This window comes from Taudactylus pleione, unplaced genomic scaffold (assembly GCF_031769625.1).
Source record: "Taudactylus pleione unplaced genomic scaffold, aTauple2 ptg000005l, whole genome shotgun sequence".
Taxonomy (NCBI): domain Eukaryota; kingdom Metazoa; phylum Chordata; class Amphibia; order Anura; family Myobatrachidae; genus Taudactylus; species Taudactylus pleione.
In genome coordinates this window covers 15,633,465-15,654,130 of record NW_028284408.1, presented here as the reverse complement: position 1 = coordinate 15,654,130, position 20,666 = coordinate 15,633,465, and the positions used below count along the sequence as shown (strand labels likewise).

Below are 20,666 nucleotides of genomic sequence, written 5' to 3'. Positions count from 1 at the left end.
GCGAATGCCGCTACAAAGCCCTTCCCTGGTGTATATCCATGCGTATGTAGTGTTCCACTAGGCTGTTTTAGAGGGGCGCCACACAGTGGCCGATATGAAATTGCTAAAATTCGCCCAGCCCTTATGACGGTGCTACACTGAAACAACAGTCCCCACCCGCGGGCCGCAGTGTCCCATGGAGGGGAAGGAGGGGGAATTCCGGTGAAACAATCACCGGCTGTGCATCGATTTACACTGCGGAGAGAGCTTGGGGGCAGTCCAGCAACTCCGGTCCACTACAGTGGTTAAAGGGAAGGACACAACCCTTTTCTAGTGTCCAAGTCCCTTTTTTGGATGCACATCGTGACCCTTCAGTGACAGCCACCTTGCGAAACCGCGGCTAAACCCAGTGCTTTCGTGCAGAACAAGCGCTATAATTAATGGGTGATCAAAGACAATTAAATTGCCACATCGTGCGCCAATTATCGCAGCACAAAAAACTACTTAAATCTTCCCCTTAAAGAGGCTATTTGAAACTTGAGCTGCAAAGCTTGTTAACTAAAAATGAACTAATACATATATTTACATTTTCCACAAAATGCAATTTTCATTCGCCATGGGAGGCGGGTTATTTTCTGCCATGGCTTCAAAACAAATTTTTCCTTACTAGTCAAGATACATTAGTTTGAAAACATTCATTTAAATGAACAGCTGAAATGCATTCCAAAATAATATCCGGAAAATAAGGAGTATATGAATAAGCACTGCACTATTGTACAACCATCAGATAAGCCATGATTCGGAAAAAGTGTCTTGGGGCACATTTGTGGGTCACCATCCTAGGCTGATTGTGACACAAGATTTATGTCTGATAAGAGCAATGGTATGATACATCACAGTAGCAAAAGTTAAGAACACATTGTTATGGCTATAAGTCATTAATTACCTCCCCTCCACCAGATCCAAGAGTCATTCCTCTGTCCTCATTGTCCTCTCTACTGCCTTTGACACTGTAGATCACACTCTTTTCCTCTACTCTTTCTCTGTGCACTTCTCCTGGTTTTCTTCCTATCGCTTCAACTAGCCCATCCATCTCAACCTCCACCAACCCCACCTTCTTCCTGTAGGGGTTCCTAAAGGCACTGTACTCGACCCCCTTTTCATTCTACACTTCTTAACTTGGTGATTTCAACTTCTCATATGGGAGGAAATTCAATTGTAAGCGCTGGTGGCTGTCAGTTCTGGGTGGTGGCTGTCAGTTCTGGGCACCCAACGGAGCATTTCAATTGATGTTCCAAATGGAGAGCGAACATCCACCAGCGCTGGCACTTCAGCTCACCCTCTTCTGAGGCGGTGAGTAGAAATGTGCAAAAAGTCCATGATTTGGGTGCCCTAACCGGGACTTTACACTGGTTTAGCCGTTTGCAGAATCAGACCCAGAATTCCCTAGATAACATCAGGTCAGCAACAAAAAAATTACGTACCATCACCCAAGTAATACCAGTGGGTGTGGAGTAATAAGCCGTGCGAAATTAAAGTATCTTTTTTGGGGAAAATACAGGACAACAATTTCTGCCAGGGCCTGCTAGGATAAATAAATAATATAAATACACACACACACACATATATATATATATATATATATACACATACACACACACACACACATACACACACATATACTATATTTTAAATAAAACACGACCCAACACCCATTTTCTTCTCACTTACGCCCAGATTCAATAGCGGCGAAATCGCCCATTTTCGCTGCTGCCGGTGAGATCGGACAATTTTCACCCCAAAAAAAAAAAAGAGAAAACGGACGATTGTCTACTTAAGATCAGGAGAAAAAAAAAATGCAAAATCCCTATTTTTGATTAAAAATGTGGGGATTTCTTTCAGAACCTTTTAAACATTCCCCCGAATGATAAATTACACCATTTTTTTATTTTTTTTGAAAGTTACGTAATTTGGTGAAAAAACTACCGGTTGAATTTTTGGGAGAGAAAAAAAAAAAAAATAGTTGAAAATGGGTCTGGTTTTTCGGGAGGCGGTATGGATGAGTCAAGTGTTTTAAACATCGCACGTGGCCGCAGCAGGCGCTTTAACGTTTTTTTAAATTGCGCTTTTATGACACGAAAATAAACTTGCACCCATTTTAAACGTACTCCCTATTTATGTGGAACAGTAATTTCCAGGAAAAAAAATTGCTTTCTAGAATTTTTAACCATTTTTCCATATACGCAAATAATTACCACCAATCGACGCAATTTAAGTCCCCAAAATACTTTTATTATGGCCAATCGTATACTTCTAAAATTATTTCCGATGTAGGTCAGCCATTTTTGGGGGTACAGACGCAAATTCTTAACATTTTTGCCTATTTTCGAGCCTCCCATTTTTGCCTGTTTTTTTGGGCAAAAATCGTCCGTTTTCGCCACTAATTGAATCCGGCCCTATAATCCTTGGGGAAAGTTTCATTATTTCTTCCATTCTCCCAGGCTTGCAATTCACGTAGCAAGAAAAAGAATCTAATAAATTTTGCAGGAGTGCTCCTGGAAGGAGTCCCGATGCGAATGACTGGGTTAGAGTCATTATAAACAAACAGCGTGGCTACCCTCTGACTGGTAGGGGAGCAAAGGCAAAATTACTCTAATTGATTAGAAACGGCTAAACCCACTTTTGGTTTAGCCGCAATGAAATCCATACATTCCTTTTCTGCCCTTAAACATGATGGGTATCTAAGAATAACTAATCTTGGCGCCAAATGGAAATACAATAATAAATATGAACCTAAAATGATTTCTTACTCAAGTATGGTAATTTGTGTATACTGGGAAAAGTAACCATTTTAGACTCTTACTTGTATTTGTGTTATTGCATTTCCATTTGTGCCAAGATTAGTTATTCCTACATATACCCATCATGTTTAATATTTGTTGACGTTTGGTCACACTTTTAAGCTGGGTACACACTGGGGCGATGTGTACCTGGACAATATGGCGGCCAACAGGTTGACATATTATATCCGCGCTACACATCAGAATGGTATAATGCAGGATGGAATAACGGAATGATCCTTCGTTCCGTCCTTCATTAACTTGCACGGCGCTGCATGTGATATCATCCAGTTGGCCGTGCAGCACAGCCGACCAGAATATATCGCTAACGGCCGCGGGAGTGCGCAGACTGGCAGTACAAACTGAACGATCCAGACGACATGTCGTTCCGATTCGTCCGGAAACTACATATCTCTTCAGTGTGTACCCATCTTAAGGTATTTCCAGTCGCAGCAGCCGTTGACACATTTCAAAGTATCTGTACTCTTCCACCCTTACTCTGCTCTGCCTGACACCTGAACATTAGCATCACAGACTGGTTTGATGTCAATGAAAAATCCCCCTGCAATCATTCCATTTAGTTCAATTCAGTTTCAGAACTCCAGAAATCCGACTGCTGACATTCCAATGGTAAGTATTAGGGTTAGGCTCTGGGGGGATAGATATGGTTATGCTGCAGGGAGGATTAGGCTTAGGCTGCCCGAAAGGTGGGTAGGGGGGAGGGTTAGGGTTAGGAAACTTACCTAATTGGGTCGGGATGCCGCTGTCGGTATTCTGACCACTGGTAACCCAACTCCATGTAACATCAATATAATCTGTACTGCTTTGATCTGATTTTACCAACCACCAGGAAACCAATTATTGAAAAGCTGCTTCAGATAAAGATAAAAATATATTCATATTATATGCAAGGGCTATTAAATAGTTATATAGCTATATTCATTCGCTGCTCAAATCAGTACTTATTTCACCAATTTATTTTTCGTCTAAAGTCAGGTACACACTATGATATGTCGTCTGATCCGGAGGAATGCAGCATGGCCCCAGCTGTTGCGCCATTGCTCCTGGCATTGGCAAGTGTGTACGCATTTGCCGATGCTGGCACCCCCTCAGGGACTCACCGCACAACACATCGGCTGGGTACACATCGTTAAGTGTGTACCCAGCATTACACTACCAACATCAGAGACTGGGCAATGACCAGCCGTTGTTGCAAGTTGAATATATTTACAACCACATTATTGCAGACTCCTTCTGCACACAGACCAGCCCTTCATACACTTCCTGTCATATTCCTTCTTATCAGGGAAATTGGGAGCAATACTAAAAATATCATCACAATTTTGTATTGTAACTCTTGTGTGGACTTCCCCTCATCTCTTACCCTAACTTGAAAAACACATCAGCGAGTTTCAAATAGTTAAAAAAAATAGGGTACACCGACTCAAATCCATAAAGAGAAGTACCAAACAGTAGGACAAAACTATTTCTTTGGATGCAGTTCCTTTACTCCAGCCTATGCCAGGACAACAATTTATTATGGTTGCTGATTGGAAATTACCAGAGATATTAGCTAAAACTCTCCGGACCATTACATTCCGGATTTCCTAGTCCCATGTCTTTCTTAATAGTTCTCTCTGTTCCTTTCATTGATAAATTTCTATCTATACAAACTTGTTTCAACTCACTAATCAAGTCTTCAAGAATGACTGACACCTCTAATAAAGAAAAAATGTAAAACAAACAAAAAAGATGCCTTGTATTTTTTACATGTAATTATATTTGTTGTTGATTATGGTTTTGCATATTACAATGTTTAACATCAGTGTGTCACAAATAATCACAGTAAAGAATTATCAACAGGTAGCACAACATAGAGTTGCCAAGCACTGCTCTAGGTGCGTCTTGGTAGTCAGGATGGAATGAGAGAAGTATTTAGAAGATAGTCTTTGTACCTTACAGGATTTGGCAGGAGTTACAGTATATGAGACATCAAAAGAAGTGAGTGAAGTATCTATTAGATTTGAATACCAGACAGTTTGCAAAACATTATTTTTTATAGGAACTGTATTGTTCTTTTACTCAGAATTGCAACAATATGTTAGGTTTACCAGATAGTTTGCAACTTTCTGCACTGTGCATGATGCAGATCAGCCTTATTCATTCGTCCTGTTTCTAGCTAACTATAATTCTCCTACAGCAGACAGAAGTGGAGCTGATAGTGGCCCATTCGCTAACAAGACAAGTTATTTTTCCCCTCCATAGTTGTCCTGCAGTGACATTGAGCGATAAGCCCTCCCCCTGCTAGCTGGAGCCTGGTCTTCTGACTGTAGTAGCTGCTGCTGCTTCTCTGGTGCCAGATAACATGTGCTTCCATGAGCGGGGTCTCAAAGCAACAAATAGCTCCTCCAGTAAGTGCCAGGACATTGAAATCCTCTGCTCCCCAGACTCTGCCTCCGGCGACGACACCCGCCCTCCAGTGCCTGAGGCCATAACAGTGAATAGCAGCTGGAGAGCTGATAGCTACCTGAACCCCTCCTACTACTGGCAGCATAATCGTAAAGCAGTTAGATCCTTCGCCACCACATAAAAAGACACTAAGGGGGAAGTCCATTGTTTTAATTATGGCTTTAGCTAATGGGTGCCCGACGGAGCAATTCAATTGTTGCTCTGTTCGGGCTTGAGTGCCATGGGTGCACACATTTCTGCTCGCCACCTCCTGAGGTGCCCAGCAGAAGTGTGAGAAAAGTCTGTGGTTTGAGCGCCTAACCAGTACTTTAGACAGGTTTAGCCGCGACAAGCGCCATAATTAATGGGTACCTAAAACAATTGAATTGCTCCCCTAGTATCTTATGTGCAGCTTTTTTAAACCTGAAGAACAGTACACAATTGTGTTTATTAGTATTAAAAATTTTATTGAATATAAATATTGCTTTTAAAGAATAAGATGTGATTTAGTGAAGAACTAATAATGAAATACAAAACTAAGCTTAAAGTGGTCAATTTACACATTAAAATACCATTTACTTACTTCAGCTTTAACGACTCGTCCAAAATTTTGCCCTTCAAACATGAAATGTGCCCTTCTGAGTTATCAGCACCGTGCCCAAAACAATCCTATAGTGAACAGGCACAGTATAGGACTGTTGTTGAGGTGTGACATCTTATCACATTGGCCATCATTACTTACAAGCGTTATGATGTCACTGGTTCAAAGCAATATATTTACATAATATAAACTCTTTATAATGTAAAGAGAAAATAATACTAACAGAACTCAGCTTGTTATCACAGTAACATAATATTATTACACTAGTATTTTGGACCTTTCATTTTCTTTCCTTCTGCCTTTCCCCAGCTTCCCATTTCAGTCCCCCCTCCTGCCATCTATCTCTCTTATCTCTGTCTCCCCTGTGTTTCTCTAATCTCTGTCCCGCCTATCTTATCTCTATTCCTAGTTTTTACCTCTCATCTCTGTCCCCCTCATCGCCAATCTCTCTTATGTCTGACCCCCACCCTGCATTTTCTCTCATCTATGTCTCCCCCCATCTCTCTGTCTCCCGCACGTCTGTCTCCCTCTCTTATATCTGTTCCTCTCTCTCTCTCATCTGTGTTCCTCTAGCTTTTTCCCTCTCATCCCTGCCAACATAACCATTTGTTTCTCTCTCACCTCTAACCGCCCTCCCCTCATCTCTCTATCCTCCATCTTTGCCCCCCCCATCACCTCCAGAAAGTCCCCCCTCCCCGGCCATCAAATGCTCTGAGCAGTGAAAGCAGAAAGGATGACTCCATTTTACTTTTACAGCTCCCGGTGCTCTGTCCTCAATGCATGAGAGCAGGCAGTGAGACCGCTCTCCTTCTGCCCCCACCAGCAGCCACTGGTGTCTATTTATCAAGCAGTGAAAACTGTGGAGAAGTGAAGCACTGGAGAAGGTGCCCATAGCAACCAAACAGCTCCTATCTATTATTTCATAGACTGTACTGTATAAATGCTACTTCAAAACTGATTGGTTGCTACGCGCAACTTCTACACTGGTTCACTTCTCCACACTTTTCACAGCTTGATAAATAGACCCCACAGAGCTCTGATGGGGAGGCCTCCAATCAGCTCTAGGGTGCAGCTGAAACAGAGCCGGATTATTGTTTTACATGAGCTGTTAAAGTCTGAATATCCAAATAATAGTGTAGACTACCAATACTTATCAAATTTAATGTTGGAACCAAGCTATGCTCTTAAATGAATAACCATGACATATGTAAATTATGTACATTCATTTTTTTAAAATATTCAAATATGTAATATACAAAGCTTTATATGAAAGTGATGGTGTGTCATAACACATTAAAACACATCAATCTCATTAATTACAAAAGTGTCATGTTCATTTTTTACTTTACTAGCTAGGTACCATTCCAATATCCCCTTATACAACAGCATTAGATTTGCGGCACAATAAGGAAGCACAGCTAATTGCTAATTCCTTTAAGTTGAATACAGTGTATCACTATGTAGGGATATCCACAACATCCCCATGTATGAAAAAAAAAGCTATTGTTTTCTGCATATTTGTTTTCTAGACTATGGGGCACATTTATCAAAGATCATTTGAGGTAAATTCCCCGAAAACACCTGTTTTCGGGGGTTTACCTCAAATACTAAGTATCCCCCGAATATATGAAGGAGGGACCGCAGCAGGTATCTCCGATACCTGCTGCGATCCCTCCATTGCCGCCGGCAGCCGCCTCCCCCATAGTTTTCTATGGGGGATGCGATGCTGCCAAATGTATCAATATCGGGAATGCTTCGCATTCCCGATATTGACCCCAGCAGCTAACGCCATCTGCAGATAGCGTTAGCCGCTGTGTCCTATGGGCACTTACCGCATTTGAGCCGGCGGAGGGATCTTCCAGATCCCTCCGCCGGCAATGGGCGCTGCTCATGTGCTGTCCACGGGACTGCGCATGCGCAGCAGCCCGGAATGCGCTCCGGCCACATCGCAGGGACGGGCTCTTTTCGGAGCCCGTCTCCCTGCATGTGCCGGGTCATACATTCGGCCGGTATGATCGCATTTTGCAAAGCGATCATGGGCGATCCTGCATGCCCTGATCGCATTGCAAAATGCGATCCTTAATAAATGGGCCCCTAATGTCCCTGAGAGCTCCAGCATGATGTCTTTATTTATCAAGAACCATTTTATTCCTGCGGAACACATGAAACGTGTACATTGTTTCCTTAGATTAGTAGCATTATGGATTTCTGCTTAAATAATGAGACATTGGGAGTAGTATACAGGTTGAGTCTCTCATATCCAAAATGCTTGGGACCAGGGGTATTTTGGATAACGGAATATTCCGTAGTTTGGAATATTTACATATCATAATGAAATATCTTGGGAATAGAACCCAAATATACACACAGAATGCATTTATGTGTTATATACACCTTATACACACAGCCTGCAGGTCATTTTATACAATATTTTCAATAATATTGTGGCTCAAGCAAAGTTTGTGTACAGAAATTAAATTAATTTATATTTCATATACACCTTATATAGTGTTCCCTCTAGCTCCGGCGGCAGGGGCGTGGTTATGAAAAGGGGGCGTGTTTATAAGACGCGTCCCCTTTTCGTCATACTTGGGGGCATGCCCGGCGCTTACGGACATGCCGGGCAGCCCCAAGCGCTGTAGAAAGGGAGAATAGATGCCGGGCGAATGCGCCCGGCGTCTATTCTCCGGCGGTGACCGGGTCACCGCATGTTTGTCCACCCGCGGGACACTGTGTCCCGCGGGTGAGAACAGCTCCCGCAGGCTGTTACGGCAGGGCGCTTTTTGCCCTCCTCCTGGAGGGCAGGGTGCTTTTTGCCCTCCAGAAGGAGGGCAGGGCGCCGCGCCCCGCTAAAACAGCCTAGCGGGAACGCTACTTATACACACAGCCTGAAGGTAATTCTATACAATATTTTTAATAATTTGTGCCTTAGACAAAGTTTGTGTACATTGAACCATCAAAAATCAAAGGTTTCATTATCTCAGTCATGCAAAAATAATTCCGTATTTTGGAATATTTCGTATTTCGGAATATTTGGATATGGGAGACTCAACCTGTACTAACAAAATATGTCTTACTGGTTTGCTTTCTAATAACACCAACAGGATTCAGATCATGCTTGCTACAGTATGAATTCACATTTCATGAGACAATGTTCAACATAATATTGTTAAAATACAGTCAGTGTGGTGATATATTGCTTATATTTTCTCTTTAAAATTTTTGTTTAAAAGGCAATGGGATTCAACATGGCTGCTTTACATATTACAAATGTAAATAAAATACAAAATAAATTACTGCTGTATATTGACTATCTACATTTGAGAAATTGTAAACGTTGGCCAAACCCTATTGCATGTTCTCTATTCTAAACTTCTATCTAGGGTATTTACTGACAAAAAATAAAATATACTCAATATGGATGTATACAATTTCTGTATATTTTAATCTGCCATAAAATATATTTTACTGTAGAATGTAGAAAGCGCTGCTTTCTAGAAAATCCATGCCTACAAAACCAGCATTCTGACACCCAGTAATAGTATTGGCATATACACTTGCTTTTTAATTGGCACAAGCACTTCCAGAGCTTGATTAGCATGAACAGACCCATTATTGAAGCTAAATATGTTTTAACAGCCACTCTCAGTTAAGGCCTGGTCATTATCTTCTCTACGTACAAAACTCACACTGTCCAGCTGGTTAACAAATTATGTACTAGCTCCTGATTTATATAATATAGCAAGCATATAAGCTGCTCTAGTTTGGAATGACAAGAGTTCAGGCAGCACAATGCAATGCATAAGAGTCTCACTTACTGGGGTCTATTCAGTAATGATTTTTTTTTACATAAAAAAAATGCAGAAATCATCATTCAGTACCACCAGAGTATCGCACTGTAGGGACCAAACATTGATCTCTACAGTGCTTTAAAACTTTTTACTACTCAGCAAAGCAAAAATCTTTAAATTACTCGAAAAATCATTACTTTATATAACGCCATCTCAGAATGGCATTATATGAAGAAATAACATCAAAACTGCAGGGACATAGGGCAGTTTTCCCATAAGTCCCTGCAGCATCCTGTAACACCGCCCAGTCTCCGTCCTTGGCTTGCAGTGACCGCAGACACGTATCACTCTAGAGACTGTTAAACCTGCCGAAATTGATTGACATGTGTACACAGGCTTTATTAGCCTGTATACATGTATATTTATGTGCTATTATATTTAACATTTATATATAAATGTTAAATTAAAAGCACATAAATATACAAATATACAGACTAATATAAAGCCTGTCATGTCAATCACTTTGGACAGGCTGGAGATGCACTTACCCGTCGCCGGTCACCTCAAAACAGGGACGGAGACTGTTCAGAAGCACATGACTGAGCATGCGCAGTAGCAGTAACAGAAGGTATTGTTTTCAGAAACTGATAACAATGCCTTCCGAAACATCGCAGGGTCAGCATGTTACCGCAACCGCTGTCCCTGCAGAAAATAATGCTGAATAGCAGCCATAAATATTTAGAATTGATAAAAAATCGTGACAACGTTGTCCGATAATATTCTAGGCAACATCGTCACTATTGCTGAATAGACCCCACTGTACGTACAAACAGAGTAGCACCAATGCCTGGCGAAATAGGTAAGAACTACATTTAACCCCTATGATGCAGTTTACACAAATAAAAGAATAAAGTGTCTGTTGTCCTGCCATTGATGACTAGATACATAGGTATACTGTATAGTAAAACAGAGCTATATTTGTCCTTGTACATTAGAGCAGCGAAGTTATACAGTGCACAGGCCATTGGGCATATGAAGCATTATCATGTCCTAGGCTAGGTATATGACTACCACTGGCAAAAGCATGCACCCTGTGGCTCTCCAGTTGTTGTGGGGCTACAACTACCAATGTAGCAGCCTGATGGTGAAATGGCATGCTGTGACATGTAGTCCCACACCACAGCATGAGCCACAAAATGCCTATATCTGGCATATGCAACTGCACTGAGTAGTAGTAATTGCCTATATACCCAAATACAACATGACAGTGACGTACATCCACACACCATGACCCTCCCCCAGCGCCCCCAGATGGGTGATGATGGCATCCGCCCCCTCCTGTTTCTCACCAGGGTCTTTGCCACGTTACCCCTCTGCGTGATGTTCTTGCTGTGCTTCTCGTTGGCCATCCGGATCCTTTGCTTGGCCACCATGATCTCTCCGGGAGGCAGGAGCGGCAATGTGACACCGTGGTAAGAGCGGACCCAGGCAGACAGTCGTTACCGGTCACACACCCCGGCAGTCTACAGGCGTCATAACGTCACGGACACCTGGGTTCTCTTGTATGGTGTCATCACAAAACGAAACTCCTCTCCGCCACCTGCAGCCCTAGGCGGCGTGTTCTCCCGGCGTCTCTCTGCACCTAGGGGCCGCCGAAGGACCCGGAGATATGAGGACAAACTACTTACATATGGCGCAATGATCTGCAACAAAATATTTGGAATGAATGAGTGGAACTGAGAAGCCGGCTGCTGGTTTCCATGGCGATGGTCCTCACTGACAAGCGCGCAATGAGGAAAAAGTACCTGGGGCATTCTGATTGGACAATGCGCCTCGGAAGGGATGCTGTGATAGGATGGTTGGATTCGCGCCAATTGTCACCTTGTTACCTGGCTCGCGTTGTGTGTAAAGCGTCTCTCATGACGCGGGAGGCTGATGATGATGCGTTCTTCTCATCTTCTGTATCTGTGTGTGCAGCATGCACCGGCCATTTGGTCTATGCCTGGCTTTATTACTCTACAGCACAGAGAATTCTGCTATGCATATGCTAGTAGTGTACTGAACGTACAGGATCACGGTGCAGAATGTGTGTGTGCAAGTGTAATTGTGTAGATCCCTGGCTGCAGTCCTCTGAAATCATAGATTACATGGTGCTGAGTTGAACAAAGAAACTGTGAACCCCCCACAAATAGTAGTCCAGCCAGCACATTAAACTTCATAAAGTAATCTGTTCATGGTTACTTGGATAAAAAAATTGCCGCAGGACATTGTGTACTGATGGAAATTATTGGGCATGCCTAGTATTTAGAAAAACAGTAGTTTTTTATTATTTATACTGTGCACTTGCTGTTCTTTACAAAGTCTAGCACACCTGCATTATTAACACTTTTTTTTCACAACTGCTACTTCACATTTAAATATGTCCTGATAAAGGTAGGTATACACTTTTACAATCATACTTGAAATGCGATTCATCTTACAACTGAAAGTCCAGATAAACATGCACATTCATGTAACACACTTGGCCTGATTCAGATATGTACGCAATGCCTATATTTCCACAGTTGAGCGATTATCGGCTGACTGCATGCGCCACGGTCGTAGTGCGCACACTCCAAGGTACCTCAGCGATGCCGGTCGTTGTAAGCGTTTCTTTGCAAAGTGGTTGACATAAATGAATAATAGAAAACCGCTAAAGGAGTAAAAACGCGTCCCTAAATTTCAAAACTATATAGTATAAAAAATAAAAGGCAAATGTGCCAATATACCAATTTATTCAAACAATGATATAAATAAAAATACATACAATAAAATACTATGGTATAATATACTGTATATAATTTCCGCAATCATTAAACCACAGCACTAGATCAATCAGGCTAAGAAGTTATATATTTGTATTTGCATAAAAAATATAAATAAAACCCTGAAATCAGTGGCTAAGTAATATCCCTTTTCCACTGGCCAAAAATACTCGGGATTTAGCCGTGTCAACCTGGATAGCGGCTGAGTGGAAAACGGGCCTAGGAAAAAATCGATTGACCGTGTATTTCTTCCCAGGTCTCTAGTAGGGTTTTACGCGGGTAAAACCCTGGTCTGGCTCAGTGGACCTGTTTCCAGCACAGTGATTGCATGTCATTCGGAAGCTGTCTGTGACAGCTGTCACCGGGGAGGGAGAAATAACAGCCTCCGCATATGGTCCGGACCGTTCCAGTTTCTACCCCATCCCTGCTTCATACGGGGAGGTTGCAATCTCTCCCTTTGACAGCTGTCAAAGACGAGCCCCCCCCCCTCACGGGAAGGACACCCTCCCATGGTCGCCGGTCCGCTTGGGTCTGCACGCGGAATCTTGCGATACTTGCAAGATCCCGCTCATGCTCAGTGTAGCCGGCCGGGACTGGGACACAGCGCATCAGCAGTAGACTGATGCGCTGTGGTCTCTAGCGGGGATCGCCGGAGGGAGGAGTTATCACTCCCCCACTCCGGCCGATGAGATGTTAATACATATCATCGTTAGTGCTTCCTGCTTCGCCTCGGTAAAGAGGCGAAGCAGGAAACGATATAGCGGCACGTTAGGTGCTGCTATAATACATCTCCCCCCTTGTTCCAAATCCCGGGTCAGACCCGGGAATTTTGGTGGAAAAGGGGTATAGCTTGTGCTGTCTTGGGTTACAGCAACAATAATGTATCAGCTTGTATATCCCAAATTTGTATCCACATAAATCCACACTCAGAAAACAGCATATGTTACATCCTGTTGTGGAATAAAGAGCAAGAATATATAACACTTGCTATCCAATGTGAAAGTTCTGGGCCGTGTAGCAAGGGGAAAAGTTACACTCTGATGCAGATAGTATGTAGCCGCAGCTGCGTCCGGCTGTGTGAAAGTATATAGATCTCAACTCCTGTGTTATCGTGCGTACAGACGGGATGAACGATAACGAAATCGTTGTTCGATCTCCCGGGTGTGCTAGACGATCAATATCGATCATCCAGCACACCAACAACACACCGACTATAGCGATCAATGATCGCGGGTCCCTATAGTAAATATGGTCGATATCAACCAGGTTGGCCTGCATGCACGGGCGATGGTGATATTGATATCGACCATACGTGCCCACACATGTCAGGTCGTTGGGCTCCGAAAAATGCATGATATGAACGATAACGATATGATCAATATCATTATCGTTCATATCTTCCATTTAAATTGTACAGTGTGTACGCACCTTTAGGTATTAGGAGGAGAACGATCCTTTGATTTTAATAAGCTAGGATCCCTGATGGACTCGCTACCAGCGGGAACCCACTGATGTGAAACATGCAGGCACTCATCGCTGTAGAGAGGGGATGCTGCCTCTTCAATAAAGTTCAGTCCGATCCTGGCTTCCTGTGTTTACCCCGCTGCAGAGAGAGGACACTGCCTTTCAATAAGGTTCAGTCTGCTCCTGGCTTCATGTGCCTCCCGCTAATTGCCAACTACCGCCGCTATTGTATGCTGCGTCCTATGTAATTGAGCAGAACAACGGCCAGGCTGAAAGAAAATAAGAGATATGGTAAGACCTTACCTTTGTTATCTCTATTTCTATGAAGTCCATAGGGATCCACAGGAGACCTTGGGGTATAGGTTGATGATGTCAGTCGTCGAGCACCTCAATAGTTAAATTTGTGCTCCCAGGATGCATCGGGCTCCTCTCCTATACCCCGCCCCCAGGCCAAGGCACCTCAGTTTCGTAACAAGCCAATAGCCGGAGGAGGAGAAGAGGAAAGGAAGAAATTCTGGAACACTCAAGTATCACATTCTCAGATACAGAAGGAGACAGAAAACCGGTGACCAGAACACAACCCATCTGCAGCACAGGTGCGACAGGGCGGGAGTCCAGTGGATCCCTATGGACTTCATAGAAATAACAAAGGTAAGGTCTTTCCATATCTCTTATTTTCTACTGCAGGGTCCATAGGGCTCCACAGGAGACCTTGAGGATGTCCCAAAGCAGTCTCCTTAAGGGTGGGGACGCTAATGTGCAGAAAGGAGAATCCGCCGCCCGAAGGAGGCATCCTGAGAGGCAAAGGTAGCGAATGCATAATACCCTAGGAATGTATGGACAGTAGACCACATGGCCGTCTTACACAGCTGAACAGCAGAGGCACCACGACAAGCTGCCCACGAAGGACCCACAGACCGAGTAGAATGAGTCTTAACAGAGGACGGTACAGGAAGGTCCTTATGAAGGTAAGCCTCCGAAATTGCCAGGCGAATCCAGCCTGCCAAAGTCTGCTTAGTGGCAGGCCATCCTTTCTTTCGGAAACCAAAAAGGACAAACAACGAGTCCAACTTCCGAAATGAGTTGGTATGGTCCACATAAGTTTGTAGAGCACTTACCACATCCAAAGAGGCCTCACCAGCTGGAAGGTCTGGGGAGTTAAAAGCTGGTCCTACAATTTCCTCATTAATGTGGAAGCTGGATACCACCTTAGGTAAGAAACCAGGGCAAGTACGAAGAACCGCCCTGTCCCTATGAAAAATCAGAAAGGTAGGGCAACATGAAAGAGCCCCTAAATCTGACACCCTTCTGGCCGAAGCAATGGGTAGAAGATACACAGTTTTAATTGTGAGCCATTTTAAATCCACTGAGCCCAGTGGTTCAAATGGCAATTCTTGTACAGCCTTAAGGACCACAGTCAAATCCCAAGGAGCCACCGGTGGGATAAGGGGAAGTTGGATGCAAAGCACACCTTACATAAAGGTGTGTACACATGGAAGGATAGCAATCCTATGGTGAAACAGTACTGACAGGGCAGAAGCCTGCACCTTCAAAGAAGCAAGGCGAAGACCATGATCTAAGCCCGTCTGCAGGAATGCCAAAATCTTGGATAATCCAAATGTTTGAGGATTATGACCTCTGGGGCGACACCATTTAAAGAAGGTGTGCCACACTCTGTGATAAATTCTTGCAGAAGCAGGCTTGCGAGCTCTGAGCATGGTGTTCACCACCGAGCTGGAAAAACCCCTGGAACGCAAGAGGGCAGTCTCAAGAGCCATGCCGTCAGAGACAGATGACTCAGGTCCGGGTAGAGGCAAGGACCTTGGGACAACAGGTGCGGATGTTGAGGCAACAGCATTGGAGTGTCTATGGATAGACTCCGAATATCTGCGTACCAGTGACATCTGGGCCATGCTGGAGCTACCGGCAGTAGCATACCTCCTTCTTGCTTGAACTTCCGAATCACCCGAGGCAGAAGGGAGAATGGAGGAAACAGGTACGTGAACTGGAAGGTCTGTTTGACCGACAGAGCGTCTACCAGCAGAGCCCCCACGTCTCTTGTTCTTGAGCCGTACCTTGGCAACTTGTGGTTGTGCCGAGATGCCATTAGATCTACTTCAGGAAGTCCCCACTTGTTCACCAGAAGCTGAAATACTTCCTGGTGAAGTGACCATTCCCCTGGGTGTACATCATGACAGCTTAGGAAGTCCGCTTCCCAGTTCAGGACTCCTGGGATAAACACCGCCAATATGGCTGGGACATTTTCCTCTGCCCAAGTCAGGATGTGGGATACTTCCATTAGTGCCGCCTGACTTCGAGTGCCTCCTTGGCAGTTAATGTAGGCCACTGTGGTGGCGATGTCTGACTGGACTTGCACGGTTTTTCCATGAAGTATGAGCCTTGCTTGCTGAAGAGCCCTTAGAACCGCCCTGAGTTCCAATATGTTTATTGGAAGCACAGACTCCTCTATTGTCCACCCTCCCTGGAAGAGGTGTGAACCCATCACTGCACCCCAACCCCGGGGACAGGCGTCCGTAGTCAGAAGGACCCACTCCGGGATCCAAAAGGGGCGGCCCTTGGTAAGGTGCCTTATGTGGAGCCACCAAGTCAGAGACAGACGTACCTCCGGAGACAATACCAATGTCTGGGTTCGTATCCGTCGTGGAGATCCGTCCCATCTGGAAAGAATCAGTGTCTATAGAGGCTGGGAATGGAACTGGCCATACATCACCATGTCGAAGGTCGACACCATGGAGCCTAGTAACTGCATTGCTGAGTGAATCGATACCCGGCGACTGTGCAGGCTGCTGCTGCAGCGTGGTTATCTTGTCCCTGGTCAAGAAAATCCTCTGTTGTTGAGAATCCAACAATGCCCCAAGATGTAGCATCCTCTGTGAGGATGTCAGTGAGGACTTCTTCCAGTTGATCAACCAACCGTGGCTTTGTAGCACTGTTATTGTCAGCTGTAGATGCTGATGAAGTAATTCCGGAGACCTGGCTAGCAATAGTAGGGCAACAGACGGACCCCCTGCAGCCACAGTTGGGCCTCCATCACTGCCGTAAGTTTGGTGAATACCCTGGGTGCTGTGGACAGTCCAAACGACAGGGCCTAAAACTGGAAGTGTTGTTGCAACATTGCGAACCTGAGGTACCTCTGGTGAGGCGAAGCTATCAGGACATGCAGGTAGTTATCCTGAATGTCCAGAGACACCATAAAATCCCCAGGTTCCATAGCCAGTATAATTGACCGCAGGGTATCCATTTTGAACCGAGGCACTCTGAGAAACTTGTTTAGGGACTTGAGGTTTAGGATAGGCCTGTATGCACCATTTGGTTTTGGAACCAAAAAGAGAGTGGAATAATAGCCCGTTCCCCTCTGGGGAGTAGGTACCGGAATTATAACTCCCTGTAGGAGCATAGATCGTATAACTTTCTGCAGTAACAATGCCTTTTCCTGATCCATCTGAAGTCCCATAGGGAAGAATTGATGAGGAGGTCTGTATTGAAAGGAAAGGGTGTACCCTTGAGAGACCACTTCTGGGTGAACTGAAGAAGTCGGCCTCCCACCTTGGGGTCCCCCAAGGAGAGATCCATCCCGTCAGGCTGAGGGTTTAGCGTCGTGCTTTATCAGCTGGACTCCTGGTACTCCAAGCCTGCTTCTTGGGCTTTGTGACCTTCTTAGCTCCTGAATGTCTGGGAAAGGATTGAACCCTGGCCTTACCCTGAGGCCGGAAAGTCTGAAAGGACTGAGTTCCAGATCCTGATGGCATTGGGGCCGAAGGTAAACAGGCAGACTTGGCAGCAGCCAAAGTGTCCACGATTTTGTCCATATCTGGCCCAAATAAGACCTGGCCATTAAAGGGTGAACCTTCTAACCCTTTCTTGGAATCAGCATCCGCTCTCCAAGATCGCAACCAAAGAGAGCATCTAGCTGACTCTGCAGCCGATGAAATGCGAGATGTTAGGAGACTAACATCCAAAGCAGCTTCATTCACATATGTAGCCGAGTCTCTGAGGTAACCTACCAGTTCAATTTGTTCACTGGTAGCCTCTACAGGCAAGGACACTTCCAAGGCATTTGCCCAACATTCCATGGCCGTGGGCAAGCAGTATATAGCCATAGCTGGCCTAGCGACCCCCCCCCCCCCCGAGAGGTAATAAATGGAATTTAGGCACACCTCCACTTTTCTGTCCCTAACATCCTTTAATGATGACGTGGACGGCATAGGAAGTGTCACACTATGACAAGGCGTGTAATATGAGAATCCACCTGAGGTGGAGTTTCCCATTTAGAGAAATACTTCTCGAATGGACAAGGGGCTTCCAACCCTTTCTGCGGTTGCAACCTTCTGCCTGGAGTTTTCCAGGATTCTTCCAGATGTTCAACTAGCTGATCCGACAGGGAAAAAGCCATTGCTGAACTTTTCACTTCCTTAAAGAAAGCATGTTTGGATATGGCTGCTGGGGTATCCTCATCCCCAATATCCATAGCCACACGGACTGCACGACTGAGGCCGTGTACATAAATTTTGGACTTAGGCTCCGCCTCCTTTTGAGGGAGCTCAGGGCCTGATTCAGAGCCGCTCATAAGCGGCCACTCGTTCGCTCCGAGCGATGTTCGCACAACTGCGCATGCGTATGGGTTGTAATACGCATGCGCGAACCAGTCATTGCGGTCGGAAATTGTGTGCTCGCAAAATAGTGAATGCCTGCTAATTTGAGTGACAGAATGAGGCGTTTGTGGGTGGTAACAGGGGAAGGTGTTTGAAAACGGAGAGTGGAGATCCGAACGCAGGCGTGCCAAACGGTCAAAACAGGCGTTTTAAGGGTGTGCATAATTAACAAAGCAGCGTCATCGACCACGTTACTTGGTTGTCTTTTAGCCTGAACTGCTCGCATGATTGCGGTAGGAAAATGCTACCACAAGCACTGCGAGCAGTTCATACGCCTTTCGATGTACTCGATTAATCTAATAAATAGCGGAGATGACGTAGGATGCGAGCGGCCAGGGGGTGTTTTTTAAAAAAAAAACAAGTGCATGTTTCATTCGCTCATTCAGACATAGAGGCGTCAACAGACCGCAAAGAGCGAGCGCTCTATTTAAATATCCAGCCCCTTTTTCTGAACAAGCGAGCGCAAATAGCGTCCGGCTCTGAATCAGGCCCTCTGTATCAGATAAGTCCTGAATTTCCCCATCACCAGTCGACACATCATCTTGATAATACGTGGACTGAGAAGACAGTCTCTCCTTCCTAGCAGAGCGCTGGAAAGACTCCCCCTGTTAAACCTCCGTCAGGTTTTGCACCGTATTGGAGAGAGTATTAACCCAAACAGGTTCAGTCTGGTAGGGAGTAGGTTGTAAGGGCATATTATGAGCCACAACCAACTGTCGGGGAAACCCCTGTTATGTAGATGGCATAGCAACCTGCGGAGCATACCCCAATTGTGGGGCCACTGGAGGTGCAGCAAGCCGACCCATCAGGGTAGTTAGTGCTTGTGCAAAACAAGCCCAGGGCGGCTCTTGAGAAGAGCTGGGCCCAGCAGGTAATCCTGCATTTCTGGTACACAGGGTACACAATCCTCCCACAATAATCTCTCCCTCCTTTTGTCCATCAAAGCACATGTTGCAGGACTGTGTAAGGGGGATATCAGCCTGAGCAGAATCACTGCCAGACATAAAGAATGTATGTGTTAAACTCCTCAGCTCAACTTAGGCTCCGCCTTCACCACTGAACTGTGAAGTAATTTGATCCCTCAGCAGCACTGTCACCGCAAAGGCGAGTGAAAGAGAAACCAAAAACACATGAATCACATACAATGACACTAAATAGCATATAACCTATAATTGTTACTTGCAAGTATGAAAATTTTTTTTTTTTATAAAGAAAATTGACAATAAAAATAATAATAAAAATAGTATAAAAAGGCACTATTTAAGATAAAAAAATAGACATGCATGTCGAAAAATTAATGTAGACTTGATGTCCTCAATATACACCTATATCAGGCAATGTAAATTAGACCGCACCAATTTTTTAGCACTGGAATGAGTTCCGTATTAGGGACTGGGTGAAGCAGTCAGCTGAAAAAGGGAATCCACTAAAAGACTGAGCACATAATTGTCCTCACCGCATGGACCCTCCTACATGGACAAATATTACCTTTGTGAGTCCTGAGGCGTGGTCCAATATTCGTAGTAGCGGTGGTCCGAGAAGAAAAATGCTCAAAGTCACAAGTCAGTGTCCATGGTTCCTGATAGCAGGCTGAAGATCATGAATTTCTCAAATAGGGACTGTGTCCCAACAATATGGGTTTCCAGATGAGGTGCAAATACTGGTGCAGATGATGCCTGAGTCCTGGTGTTACACCAACGCGTTTCACTGCCTCTCTGGCAGCTTTCAGGGTTGGATTCACTCTGTAGATCTTGTAAAATTTCCACAATGGGATCATCAAATGAATCCAAAAGAATAGGAACAGGTTCTAGAGTATCTTGAGACATTGCCTTTTTAGCAAAAAATCTCTGTCTACACAGGTTCCGGACAAACTTATTCAGATCTACATCGAGATCGAAAATATTTGGTTCTGTAGAAGGAGCAAATTTTAGACCTTTGCTTAGCAAAGAAAGTTCATCTTTAGACAATTTTTTAGAAGATAAATTAAAAATACTGTTGGTTGGATTTTGTTGTCCCTTCAGCTTCAATCTCTTAAGTTTCTCCTTTTTCCCACCTCTTCTGCCTCT

The 20,666-nt window shown here is 44.4% G+C and overlaps 1 protein-coding gene across 1 annotated transcript in view; it reads right to left on the bottom strand.

The window, feature by feature from the left end:
* Nucleotides 1-11,422, bottom strand: part of SERP2 (stress associated endoplasmic reticulum protein family member 2) — a 46,931-nt gene extending 35,509 nt beyond the window's left edge. Inside the window, exon 1 of the mRNA XM_088477102.1 lies at nt 11,009-11,422. Coding sequence (XP_088333228.1) covers nt 11,009-11,092 — 84 coding nt within the window. The 5' untranslated portion in view covers nt 11,093-11,422. The remainder of the gene's footprint in view (nt 1-11,008) is intronic.
* Between the last annotated feature and the right edge of the window lie 9,244 nt (nt 11,423-20,666).